The 14,686-nt window shown below is 36.4% G+C and overlaps 1 protein-coding gene across 4 annotated transcripts in view; it reads right to left on the reverse strand.

Moving 5' to 3' along the window:
- Window positions 1-14,686, reverse strand: part of MLIP (muscular LMNA interacting protein) — a 112,750-nt gene that overhangs the window by 38,921 nt on the left and 59,143 nt on the right. For 3 of the 4 annotated variants that reach the window (XM_080586005.1, XM_080586004.1, XM_080586006.1), the window contains 5 exons: window positions 11,365-11,436; window positions 2,980-3,045; window positions 2,811-2,894; window positions 2,657-2,716; window positions 616-660 (listed from right to left, as the gene is read on the reverse strand). In XM_080586005.1, coding sequence (XP_080442131.1) covers window positions 616-660; window positions 2,657-2,716; window positions 2,811-2,894; window positions 2,980-3,045; window positions 11,365-11,436 — 327 coding nt within the window. The remainder of the gene's footprint in view (window positions 1-615; window positions 661-2,656; window positions 2,717-2,810; window positions 2,895-2,979; window positions 3,046-11,364; window positions 11,437-14,686) is intronic. The other variant, XM_080586007.1, reaches the window with a different exon arrangement.

A 14,686-nucleotide genomic window follows, 5' to 3' on the forward strand; every position in this document is an offset into this window, starting at 1 on the left:
AAATCAACTTTAAGATCATATTCTCATAGGTAACATTATGAATAGACAGTGCACTAAAGAGATTCCAGCCATGATAGATTTGGAGCAGAGGTAAGACATCTCAGCAACTTTCTAATACCTAAAAGGGTCCTACGGGAAAGCTGTGGAGGGACTCTTTGTCAGGGAGTGGAGTGATAGAACAAGGGGGAATGGCTTTAAACTAAGAGATGGTAGGTTTAGATTAGATATAAGGAAGAAATTCTTAACTATGAGGGTGGTAAGGCATGGGAACAGGTTGCCCTGAGAAGCTGTGGATGCCCCATCCTTGGAAGTGTTTAAGGCCAGCTTGGAAGTGACTTTGAGCAACCTGGTCTAGTGGGAGGTGTCCCTGCCCATGACAGGGAAGTTGGAATCAGGTGGTATTTAAGTTCCCTTCCAATCCAAACCATTCTATGATTCTATGAATTGCAGTTGCCCTAACATACTCTTTTTTACTAGGGACAGCACCTCACATCACAAGTATGCCTATGTCTGCTACATGCCAACAAATCAGGTATGGCAGCAACATGACCTTCAAAACCTACAAAATTAGACATTTCTGCATGCCAAATATAGAGTAATTATAAACGTACTTACATATCTGGTTTCACGTCCAGCTGCTCTCTGCAGTGTTGATGACACCTTATACAAAATAAACAGATATCTCAACAGCAAAAAGTGGAGGACCAACTCAGAGAGATTTTCATCACTGAGACATTGTTTATTGCTTAAATTCAAGAAAACTTCAATTTTCTAAAAAGATTCATGAGACACATGAAAATAAGGTATATTAAAGTTTCACTTGAGGTGTTTATTTTTTAAAATATTATTTCATTTTTACTCAAAGACATGAATCACACTCCATTGTAGTTGGTCTTTAAATTATCTCTGAGAACTCTCATAATAAAATGTTTATTAGTAAACAACCACAGATGTGGTCACACTGTGGAATTTAACTTATATTTGCTCGCAATTATAACCTGAAACTGCCTCTTTCCATGTTCTTATTTTCCTTCATCTGACTAACCCATACTATTTCTAAGGCATTTACTTTAAACAAATACTCTTTTTTGGTTCTTAGGACTCTCTTTCACCCTCAATTCAAGCACTTTGCTGAAACTTAAACTGAGATTCATATCACATTTCTCTTGTTTCCTATGCTGCATCCTGTCAAGCTCACCTTCTGCTCTCTTTATTTGGTTTTCTTGCTGATTACTGATATCTTCTCTTTGGTCAAAAATCGATTCTCAGTTGCCCAAGGAAGTAGGTTTTGGATTCTATAGTTCAGAAGTCCAACTTAGTAGCATTGTTTCAACCACACAGGATTCAGTGCAAGTATTAGAAAATATTTCCTCAATACCAGTCTCTGCCTGCTTTTTCAGCTGCTGTCCTATTTCCTCCTTTCAGCTGCCTAAAGCCTGATTCACCACTGCATGCGGTTTGACAGAATTTCAAAAATGAAAATGAAGTTTGAAGTGTATATTGAATACACCTACTCAGGAATGCTGGTTCTGTGCCCTATATTTGCATGGTAGACTGGACATCATGAAGGTTAGTTTGAATTCATTGATTTTTTTATAAGTTTTCCTGCCAAAAATTCCTTTTCTCCTTTTCTCCTTTTCTCCTTTTTTTTTTCTTTTTTTTTCCTGACATTTCTGCCACTTTCTGTATCTGCCTCCTATAGCTGCCAAGACCAAATTAAATTTACCTGGGGCAAACTGAGTACAGGACACTCCTCCTATTGTTAGTCATCCATTTGAATCCAGAAGACAGACCAATATAACTTAGTGAAGTTTAACACCAGTATAGAAAGCTGTACCTGCCTCTCACTACCTGTTTCAGAGCTATCCATGTTAAGTGTTAAGATATCCAATTCCCACAAGGGGCAAGAGTTAAAAGGAAATAAGGACTTAAGAGCAATTCTACTTACTCATTTAGCTATCCCATTATTTGAAAACCAATACTGAATAAAAAAAAATAAAAATAAAAATAAAAATAAAAATAAAAATAAAAATAAAAATAAAAATAAAAATAAAAATAAAAATAAAAATAAAAATAAAAATAAAAATAAAAATAAAAATAAAAATAAAAAAATTAAAATTAAAATAAAAAAAATCGGAGATGTTTTCAGTCATTGAAACCATTGAAACATGGGCTCCTTTGTCATAAAGACCAATAGGTAGGACAAAATCTGGGAGATGGCCACAGACTCTGTAATATGGAAGGCAAGGTATGAAGGCTTTCTTCCTTGTGGATCCAGTGTCTGCAAAACTAATAGACAGCTTCTATTTCACAATATATTCTATTTCACTTCCTTGGGGTGCCCGTGCCCAACCACCCTCTCAGTGAAAAACCTTCTCCTAACATCCAGCCTGAACCTCCCTTGTCACAGCCCCACGCTGTTCTCTCAAGTCAGTATGACTCCTGACTTCAGGAAAACATCTTGCAGTAGAAACTGCAGTAACTCCAAGGCTAAAGTTTTATCCTTCCAAATCTTTTAAATCACCCAGACGCTTTACTGATGTTGGATCTCTTAACTGCAACTTTCTGTTGCTGCAGGCTTTGTAGTTGTGCTTTTATTTTCCTTGATGTCTACCTGGAAATAGCTTTTGGTGTGTGTGTGGGCTTATTCACCTACCTTGCCACCATCCAATTCTGTGTTCATCTGCAGGAAACTTGGAGAAGATTCACATCGGCGCTGGAAAATTATTTTTAACAGAGAATAAATTTATTAATGATGAGACAAAAATAAAGGAAGAGGAGAAAGTCAGTCCTACATACTGATGGATTACCATGGTCAATGGGTCCTGCAGGACTTGATCAATGACAGCACATAGCTCTTCTGTTTGTTGTCTGAGCTGGGCAGGGGAGCACATCTGAAAAAGGAGGACACATCACTCAGTTAACAGAAAACAAAGCTTTTGTTTTCAAATACAGATTTGAGAGATAAAACAGCACTACCTCTGAACGGGTGTCCAAAGCAGTGCCTTCAGTCACACTAGCAGTCTTGGTTGGCTCTTCTAATGCCTGCAATTCAAAAGATGTCACTGTTACACTGAGTTTTGTTTTGTTCTGTTTTGTTTTTTAATAAGCAATCATGGAAAAAAAAGAAATTGTAGTAGGGTTCTTTGGGTTACCATCTTCTGATCTTGAATTTGTGGTTGTTTTTTTTCAGAGAGAGTGTATTCAAGCTAGGTGACTCCTCCCTGCTTTGAAGATCAGAAAATACCATTAATTTAATATAACTTTGGGGTTTGTAATGTTTACATTGTCTTCTCCTTCAATAACACCCCACCTCTCCTACAGTGAATGTCACACAGTGAATGTGCTGGACGACAAAGGTGCCGGGTGTCTGCCTGCCATGCACCACTGGAAGACAGCCACCAGCTGGAAGCAGGTGGGCAGGGCAGGGGTCCAAGCACACAGGAGGCCTGTTTGTTTCTTTCAGTAGCTGTCTTCTTTAAAAAGCACCTCCTGTTTAAAGAGGATATTGATAATACATGGCAACAAAAATGGTGCTTGACATTTATGGATTTTAGCTTGAAAAGAGAATCGTATAAAGGAAAATATTCACAACACACTTGTGGTACCATATAAAACATGACTAGTCTATGCAACCACTTAATGCAGCTGCCACAATCTCTCCAAAACAAAAGGCACTCTTCTTGTGCTTGGATATACCTCCATCTTTCCAATGCCCACACTTGGAGCAAGTGTGAGAACAGTGGGAATCAGTTTGCCAACCCCTCTTTTATCAGGAAACTCACAAAGCACCCACAAAAGCCAAACTTCACTTCAGTGCTCAGTGCCCTTTTCATCTTGTCCCAGAGTTGGTGAGGCACACTCTCACTGCCATCACCCATTTTTTCTTTGAATCAATTTTCAAATAGACTCCATACTGAGACCAAAAATTGCTCTGGAAGCCTGCTGATACATGCAGCTGGACTACAGGAGACGGATCAGCAGGGTTTGTGGATTTTTTTGTTTAACACTTATGTTTTTATGAAGTTTCATATTTGTCAGTTATTTGCAAAAAAAAAATATGATAAGAACAAAGGAAAAAAAAAACATTCCTATACATATTCTGTGGCAATAATATGTATCCAGTGAGGTACTTATTTGGGCTGCAATTACAGAAGACATATGTGTGCTGGGAGGAAAATGGTAGAATCTTTTAAGGAAAAAAAAATACACATACACTTGAGTAATTATTTATGAGTTTAATTTTGCTGAGTATAACTGCTACTGGCAAAATACATCTATGTACCATACATAAATGATCCTGCACAGAAGCACGTTTGTGATGTCTTCTATTAGAGAGTTCAGTAGGAAAAAATGAAGAGTACAATGAAGAGTACTTTCTTTCCAAACACATTTCTTCCCTCCCCTCTAGCTCTAGACAAACCTGTTGGCTTTGAAGTAGTTGTAGTTCAAAAGGAAAAAAAAAAAAAAAAAAGGAAAAAAAAGAAAACGAATGATTTTTTTTTGAGCTAAATAAATTAATGTAATACTTTCCTGAGACAGAAAATGAAAAGATAAATGATCTTTCTCATTTCTCCTATCTCAGATCAACAGACAGACCTGTGGAAGAAGAGAGCTCAGCTAAAGAGTGCTCAGCACTACACTCAAGTGCTGTGTCCCCTGTTCAGTTTCAGTCAGATTACATCCTCCTGTTAAATGTAAAATGAAGTGGTAAAATGTGAAATGAAGTGGTAAAATGCAAAATGAAGAAGAAGAGTCTTTCCAGTACCTATCAAGGGCAGGACTGCCAAAGCAGCCTGTTGTAGAGAGATGAGTCTGAATGTGAATTAGGAAAAACAACCTGTTCCATTAAGAAATTGTCATCAGCCACATGTTCAGAATAGAGAATTTAAGAAGTTTCTCAAAACCCTCGAGAAATCAGTAGGGTGATGAACATAATGAAGTAATTGTTTAAAATATATATATAAAAATCTTTCCAATTCACTTCTCTAGGACAGTAGCAGAGGGTGAACACAATTAAGGGTAGGACATAGCTACCCAGAAGCTATTGATGGATCTTCCTAGAGTAACTACAGACACATCCACAAGTCTATGTCAAGAACCAAGATTCTGGATAATTTAAGTATCAATCATCCATCAATTTCAGTAGAAATTAGAAACCCAAATATCTATGAAGTTTGGAACTTTCATTTACTCAGGTGGTTGCAGCACCAAAAAGAGAGAAAGAGAGAGAGAAGAAACAAATATAACTCATTTTTAAGCATCCCTAACATCTGTAAAAAATAAAATAAAAATAAAAGAGGGGGAAGATAAAAAGAAAAATTAAAAAAAATAAAAAAAAGATATAGGGAGATTCGCTTTAATCCATTGTTAGCTTTTCAAAACAACTTGTTTTTCTAGCAGTATTTTTTGGTTGTTGTTGTTATGCATTACCACACAGAGAAAAATGTATGATTTAAAAAGTATTACTTTCATTTCTGAACTCATTACTAGAGTTACCATGCAATAATATTATGATTAATTTAAAGCATTAGTGTTCGCAACAGTACTGTTGATTAGCTCTATCAACAGTATTCAAGCTTTGCTTTCTATGCCAGTGGCCTAACAATACCAAAAGTGGAACATTCCAATTGTTTGATTATCTGAAAAATAATAGTGGGACCACAGTTTAAAAGAGTGTAATTTAGAGAATGAAAATTTATTTTTGACAGAACTTAAATGTGCGGATGAAATAGCCAGTTGCTGAACTGCCAATTCTATTCTTGTAAAAGGCAACTTAGAGGGTGTGAAGCATACACTTCGTTGATGTCAGTGGTTACTATAACCCCTCCCTCTTCTTTCCCCCAAGCTATTTGATTGCTGAAGCTGTATCAGAGCAGAAAGGATAGTAGTAAATGATCTGACTAGGGTCTCCAGTATTTTTTAGAAGAATTAAAGCTCTTGGCAACATACAGGAAATATAGAAATTTGTTTCATTCACTAATGAACAACATCAATGTTGTAACCTCAATCTGACATAGCCTCTTTACTGTCTTGTGAAGACCTTGTGCTGAGCAAAACCCAAGAAGTTTCCTGTTCTTTTATTTCTCTTGCATGTTTTTCCTATTAATATGCTTTTGAAGCCCTCTGTACATGCAAAAAAATGTATTCTGTATAATGGAATTTCATGTACACTCTGTTCCTACAACTTATTCCTTAAAGATCCTGGGAAATGATATTGTAAAGACCTGGCTACTCTTCCTCTTATAAAATTAATATTAAAAGCTGCTTTAATTTTTTAAAAATTAAAAAATTAAAATTAATATTTAAAAGAAAGAAAGAGGGAGTTTATAGCCTGATCTTCTATTGTCATGTGTGGTTATTATTAAAGACAAACTAGGTCTTTTAGCACTCTAGAACTGCACACATGATTTTCTTTTTCTTACCATTAGGTATTAAATTCTAGCCTTCAGAAGGCTTTTTACATGAACATATAATCTGGAAGCAAGAAATTCACCTCGTAAGTGCACACCAGAAGTAATTGATGAAAAATACAATCTTTTATATCAAAATGTTCTTAATAAAATGTTGTCAGAAATGCTTTTTGGATCCAGGGTGATCCTCACATACTCAAAAAGAGCCAGTTGTCTAGCTGTTAGGTTTATTATTAAGATCTTTTTTTCTACATTCATTTAAGAAATTGTAGTCCTCTACTTGTACTTAGTTGATAAATACAAGACAGATAAACCAACAGTACTTTCATTTGCACTCCTTCCATCCACATCCAGTTACATATAATGCTTTTCAGAAGACTTAATAAGTGCTGAGTTGTGAAACAGATGTACTTAATGGCAAAACCCATCATCCTTGTTTCACCTCATTCAGATACGGGTGAAGTCTGAGCAGAACACTTGCAGCCAGCGCAAAGCCTTCATAACCAGGTTTTCTTCCCTGGACAAACCTTCCCTTTTCTGGACAAACACAGCAATCCCAAATACCCCTGCATAAACTTTGCTGTAGACCACAGACCACTGAATTGTTGAGAGAAGACTTTTTTTATTGTGCAGTTCCAAGAAGTTCAATAGAGTGTTGGGGTTACATCCCAAATTTGACATAGTTCTGAAGATGAACTAGGGTCTGGAGTAAGGGACTGTATACTTAAAGTTAGGAATTTATTCACATCTCCCCAAAATAGACTCTTCATGACAAACTATTTTGAGTGGAAGATATTTTTATAGGTATTTGATAAATAAAATATCTAAATAATAGGTATATACTACCTGATTAGGACTGGAATTTTGAACTGGATTGTGATCTCATCTCTATAACTGTAGAGGCTATTCAAGAGTGAATGTCAGTGGAGGGGTGACTCACTGACTCAATAACAAAAACACCAGAAGGAACCACAGCGATCACCGAGTCTGACCTTTTCTTTAAACCACAGAACTGCCTGGAATTACTGTATGAAGTGCCAGAAAACTGTCCTGTCTTGATTGTTTAATTTCTATGATAAAGCACCCATTTCAGTCTCTGGAATTTTTTTCTCATGGTTAATTAATTATTGCTGTTAAACTTTTGCCTTAAGCCTACATTAAGCATGTTCTGCTTCCTCTTCTAGCCAGTGGATGCTGTTATCTGTTAACTCTTCTGCAGAAGAGTTCATTGTCACTGTCTGAGGACCTGCTGCATCAGTTTAAATCTGTGTGGTGATCATGGCACTGTTGGCTGACCATGGACACCACCACTTTGTTATTACTATCTCTGCTGTCCCTGATCAAGCACCGTGGGACAGTGCCCATGCTGGTGAGGACACTGTCCTACTAGCCTTGCTGTTATGCCAGCTTCTGGCTCATCTTTCGTGAGGAGCAGCACACTGTTGCTGCTCCCAGACAGAACCTGACCGTGATGCTGAGCACAAGTCCTTTAAAAACAAGGTTTTGCTCTTCTGTCTGTGAAGGAATTTACAGCTGTATCCTCCAAGAGATATCCTGAATTTGAATTTTCCTGAGCAGACCATGGGTGATAAGAGGAATATCATGTGCATACAAGCTAAAACAGTTAGAAAGCACACCAGCTATGGGATTTGATGATATTAAACCACTTCTGGGCTTGCCAAATTATATGCATATGTAGTCAATGAGCTTCTTCTTTGCTGCTAAAGAGCATAAATTTGAACAATTCTCTTTGACTGAGAGTACTTAAGAATAAAAGTGTGTCCTAGATAAGCTGTTAAGATGATGATAGCCTAACAGTTTCATAAGAAGTTAAAAAATGCTGGCTGAAATTAAAGCATTTACACACACATAAAAGAAAAAGTTACTTGAGAAAGAAAGACACAAGGAGACAATTCAGGGGCAAAGCATTTTACCTTATATAGCATATCACTGACAGTTTTCTTTCATATGATCTAATTATTACTGCATATAAATTGTCACTAGATCACCTGCATCATAGATCTGATTGAACCCATTTTCTCATGACCACTCAAATTAAGTAACATAATTACTTACACAGTGCAAAAAGGTTCACTTTGGAGAATGTTCATTTCCAGTTTGATCACACAGCAAAATACTTTTCCTGCATTTAGGAAGATGATGTATTCCTAATCATTAATTCAGTTCAGTAATATCTGTCTTGCAAAACTTCCTTCCTTGCTAAAATAAATGTCACTCAAAAATATCTTCTCCAAATAATCTGTATCTCAATGTCAATAAAACATTATTTATGCAGTTAGAACTGGTTGTCTTGAATTGCTCTTTTTAATCTGATGTTTGCATAAAATGGGAGCAATATAACTACTGGCATTGAGCTACAAAGTGGCATGAGTTCCTTCCAAGCTCCCTCCCTGCTACTCTGAGGATAATACTTGTACATTAGGGTTTGGTACAAGGGGACCTGTATGTGCCATATGACTCTTTTATGCTTCCTTTAAGAGACATACTATAAATGCATGTCAGCTAACACAATAGGACTATCTCAGGAGCACTATACATAGCTGCTGGTCTGGATCAATAGGATATAAATATACATAATCTCCAAAACAAGGGAAAACAGGGAAGGAGTTGTACACCAGAGCTGCCTTAGACAGAATGCCAAGGGAAATGCACCTGATACATCAGCTGTAGTCAGGCAATGCTAAAACATGTAAAGTAAATTCATCCTGAATGTCCTGTAGCAGAAAACTGATATCTTATTAGTTTTACATGACTGTGCTGTCGCTACTGAAGGATACGCTAAGGCTAGAATTTTCAGTAAATTGGCAGATAACAAAAAGTCTCTGTGTAAACATAGATTTCTTTGGAGTCTTTTTTTTTTTTTTCTACAGATACTGGCATAAGATTGTACAAGTCATTTTTATGTTTGGTGGTTATGTAACATACAGCTCATGAGTAAATGCCTGAGAGAGTCAGCAAGACGATCCCTCAGAAGGAATTGCCTTTCTTCTGAAAAGGTGCAGTCGCATGGCTGTCCTTAACCCACTAGTTCAGATCAGGAGTGTGCCCTCAAAGTAAATCCCCCACTCAAAGTCACCTACCACCTACCGACCTCTGCATCTGCAGAGCAGCACAGCTTAGTGCACAAACTGCATTCATTTCAAAGTCAGCCCTGAAGTGGCACCTCAAGAGTCCACCTAACGCTTCCGGACACTAACAGGCTCTCTGACAAAAAAAAAAAAAAAAAACTACCAGAATGCATACAGTAGGTATATAAGATACTTTCTTCTACTGAGCCGTTTCTGTTGCATGTTAAGGCAGACATAGTCTTACTTGGTGTGTTCAAGACTTAAGAGAAGCTTCATGTTTGATGCAAATGATGAAAATATTCATCCAAGATTAAAAGAAAACTGTAAAAGAAAGGAATCTCACATTTTTGAAAATAATGAACTTGTTTAAGTTATTTAAGTGATAACCAGTAGGTCACAATCTTTTTTTTTTTATTATTATTATTATTATTATTTTTCAGGGGCAAAATGATCATAAAATCATAAAATCATTTAGTTTGGAAAAGATCTCTAAGATCATCAAGTCCAACCTTTAATCTAGCACTACCATATCTAGCATTAAGCCATATAACTAAGCACCACATCTACATGTTTTCTGAAGACCTTCAGGGATGGTAACGCAACTGCTTCCCTGGACAGCCTGTCCCAATACCTCACAACCCTTTCAGTGAAGAAATTTCTCCTAATATCCAACATAAACCTCCCCTGGTGCAACTTGAGGCCATTTCAACTTGTCTTATCACTTGCTGCTTGAGAGAAGAGACTGATCCCCACCTTGGTACAACCTCATTTGAGGTAGTTGTAGAGCACAATAAGGTCACTGAGACTCCTTTTCTCCAGGCTAAACAACCACAGTTCCCTCAGCCGTTCCTCATAAGACTTGTTCTCTAGACACTTCACCAGCTTCGTTGCCCTTCTCTGGACACGCTCGAGCACCTCCATGTCCTTCTTGTAGTGAGGGGCCCAAAACTGAACACAGTACTCGAGATGCGGCCTCACCAGAGCCGAGTACAAGGGGACAATCACTTCCCTGGTCCTGCTGGCCCCACTGTTTCTGATACAAGCCAGGATGCTGTTGGCCTTCTTGGCCACCTGAGCATGCTGCTGGCTCATGTTCAGCAGGGTATCAACCAATATCCCCAAGTCCATTTCCACCAGGCAGATTTCCTTTCATCTTCAAAATCTTTTATGCAGAGCTAAATTCACACTCTCCAATGTCTTTAAACTCTGTAAAATCCTAGGGAAATCAGCTGAGCTTTGCATGTAAATGCATATGTAGGTGTGTACATAGGAAAGCTTAATCTTACAGAAATTCGTTAGAAGGTAAGTTCCTGAATTATGTCCACAGATAGTTTTTTCAGATACAGTTATATTTGTGATGTCAGAGTTATTAAGCATGTCTTTAAATATATTTGTGGCATGTTTTGTGTTACTAAGGGACATCGTTTAGTGAAGGGACTCTGTAGCTCAGGTTGATGGTTGGACTGTAATTGAGGACATTTCCTGGTGTTGTTGAATTTACTAGTGTAAGCATAGCCATTGAAGAATCTTTAACTGGCCAAGACCTACTGATGGGTAGGTCCTAAAATAGCAGAGCTCCAGAGACTGTCAAACAGCAAAACAGACTTTGAGACATTGTCATAAATCATGATTCCTTTAGGACATGTTTTTTTACAGTATTTTTTTTAACAGAAATTCAGGTTAATGAAGCCTTTGATCCTCAGTACAGTGTAGCTGACCCTGAAAAACTGCTGGAATTATAATCCTGAGCAGCTAGTTCACAGAGTTTATGTGCTGTAATATCACCAACAGAAATGTCAGAATATGTACATAAAGTTGAACACTCTCAAATGCAATTCCCACATCTTTGATCAAACACTAACCTTCTGTTCCATAAGTAATGTGTTTGTAGGTATTGCTGCAAATGCCTTGTAGCTTGTCTTGATCTTGTACTGCTAAAAGGGCAAACCAGAAAGCAGGAAGAGACGTAAAGAAGGGTAAAAGGGAGAGAGGGACAAAGAGACAAGAAAGGAGAAAGGTACGACAATGAAAGATGATTTTAATTGTCTCACAGACATGTTACAACAATACAAGGCTTACATAGTACTTATGAAAGCTAATTCTTAAAGAAAATCTAGTGGTTCTGCTTAGATTTTAAAGGACATACATCTTTTGCATTTAAGAATGAGATAGAAATACATGAACATTCTATACCTGCAGCTTATAAATTCTAAAGTGATTTTGGCCACTTTCTACTTACTACTATCCTTAAATTGATATCAAAAGAGGCTGTGAGTTTATTCCAAGTTAGTTTGTGATTTGAAATGATAATGCAAAGCTATTTCTGCCATAACATGCACCTTAAGAACTGCTGCTGTGTTGTGTGATCCTGGACCACTAAGTCACAGGGATTTCTGTGATTGGCTTTGATGAGACTGAATAAGATCCTTAAATGCTGAATTACTTGTGAAAGTGGGTAGATCACTTAAGTCAGATGACACTACTTTTCACCTCCTTTACGAGTAACTTTAACACCCACACATTTCAAAACAAGTGGAGGAACTTTTGCACTCTAACCAGGTATATGGAACTGACGATCTAAAGCATAAAAAGTACATGACTTGGGGTACAAAAAAACCCTAAGATCAAGCTTAAAAATTATTATTTTTAATAATTTATATTTTAGACTATATTAGCTTGCCAAAATGTTTTAACCCTTTAGAAACCATACTTTCTATATTTTCTTGGTAGTTATGGAGGCTAAATTCAGTTATTTTTAAATGAACAATGAGATTCTTCTATACTTACATAAGTTCAAGAGCTAGGACTCTTAATCACATGGCTGCTGGAATATTTTTGGGGGGAGTAAACAATTAAAAAGGGATTCACAACATTTTTCCTTTTCAACATCATACTAATTTAAAGAAACATTCACAAATTCAGACAATAATAGATTTTTAAGTTATTAGTTGAATATTTTTGTGATATTTAACCAGACACAAAGTTAACTGTTCATCACCTAAGTTTTTTTAATGTACTGTTGCCTGAGCACTGGACGCTAGTCCTTATGAAATAATGGTCTGGAAAACATCCTGTATTTTGGGTTATACGTTTGTCATTTTTTTTCCTGTTTTTATATCTAATAAAACCCTCAACAATTACAGAGGGGCCAGAAATTTAATTCAGATAAGAGAAATTTATATCACACTTGAACCTCCCTTTAAACATTTTAGGACATCACCTTTTAATTCTTTTCATACATAATGTTATTTTTTCTTCAGATTTACTCATATTTATTTCTAGTCAGAACACGGAGACTGCCAGGCATTGAAGAAGTCAATAATCACATATACTGAGTGAATATGCTGTCAAAGCAGATCAATGCAGTGCCAGAAATGCTTTTTCACCTTTTTTATTTTTTAATTTATATGAGATTTAGCCATTCTAACTTGGATGTCTGCCATTTAGGTGCTTCAGTCAGAACTAAAACCATTTATAGTCATGGACATTTCTACAGGATAATTCATCGCATCCTCAAATAAGTACCTACAAAGTTAAAGTAAAATCATCCTGTAGATACAGCATCTTCTCTCCATTGACTATAATAGAATTGCTTAAGTTTTGTTTGGATATCTAGCTTTCAAATATCAAAAGTCATGCGAGTTAAATACTGCCCTTTGAATGTTTAGATAGAAACACTCTGCTATAAATTATTATAGATACTTATATATATATAAATATTTATGTATATACAACATCTGTCTATATAAAGATAAGATTTTCAACATAAGATACTATACACTGAAGTAAGATGGAAGGTCAATATTCCAAATATTAACGTTGGCTTAACCACAAATTGTATCCTTGTTTACTTGTAATTGATATTCAATCAATGAAACGATTTAATTGAACATGTAAATGAATTGCAATTTCCCAAGCCCAAGTATTTTTACATATCTGGTGAGTATACTATAACTACTTTGAGGTTAGTCATACTTCTGTATAAACTAAACAAAAACATATCAGACTGTTAAAATATAAGCGTTTCTTATATAATCAATTCTACTTTAATGTGCTTTACCTCTGCCAGGTACTGTAGAACATGTGAGCAATGTGAAATTGTCAAAATCGTGGTGTTTAAATGAATGGGAAATCTTTAATTCCATTTCTTCTCTTAGGAACATGTTTCTTGACACACTAGTTTGCATTACTTAAAATTATTGTTCAATGTCTAAATAAATTTAGTAATCTGGTTCTTAGGAATATATTAGTATTTTTGAACAGCCATAGACACTCATGTCTGCTGGCCTGCACCATGGTCCGGTCAAAAGAAAACCAACTCCATTATCACCACTCGGGTGAGTATCAGCCTGGGGAGTTTTTCAGAAAATCTGCTTGCCTTGCTCAAACAATCATCTAGGGCGCACACAGGGCATTGCAAAGTGTGCTAGACATGTACCTATAAAGGCTTAGAATCAGAAACTAACCATGGTAGTGTGGAGTTCCTCATGAGTAATCTTTCCTGCTTTGTGGTAGGTTTTGCAGCTGTGCTGAGCTCCGTGTTGCTAGAGTTAGTTTGATCCCCAGCTGTTTTGGGTAGATCTACATGCATTCCTGTGCTATATTCAAACAGGAAAAAATCAAAGAATATGTAGGAATGACACACCATTAAATCACTGCAAAGAGTTTTCAAACAACAGCCAGCAGTTTTTATGCTAATCTCTTCCTGCAGAATCAGCAATTTTATCTGTCTCCAATCCATCCTACTGTTCATTTTGCTATAATGCCACCAGGATACTATTAAAATGTCTCCACAGTCCAGGGAGAGGATTTTTATTTCAAGTGGTCACCCACTGTTCAACACTTCACACTGTTCTGTGAATTTGATTATGTTCATATTCACTTTGCTGAACAGTCATATTTTGAAAACATTGGCAAACATAAACATAAATATATAAAGCATGGGAAAGCATATGCATTTATATATAAAAATGCAAATACTTAAACAAGTTCATAGGCTATTCTTTGACTTCCATTAATTGGTACATGAGTAGACATAGACAGATAAAAGCTCTCCATGAAAGAATCCTTTTTGCATAAGTGCTTTGATATCATGTTAATGAAACAGTTTAATGTGCATGATGAAAAGTACATCTGATGTCAAAGTTCTATTTTAAAATGTGCTGGTTTAATAACTATTGAAGC

The sequence above is a fragment of the Anser brachyrhynchus genome (assembly GCF_964034855.1).
Source record: "Anser brachyrhynchus genome assembly, chromosome: 3".
In the NCBI taxonomy this organism is placed as follows: Eukaryota; Metazoa; Chordata; class Aves; order Anseriformes; family Anatidae; genus Anser; species Anser brachyrhynchus.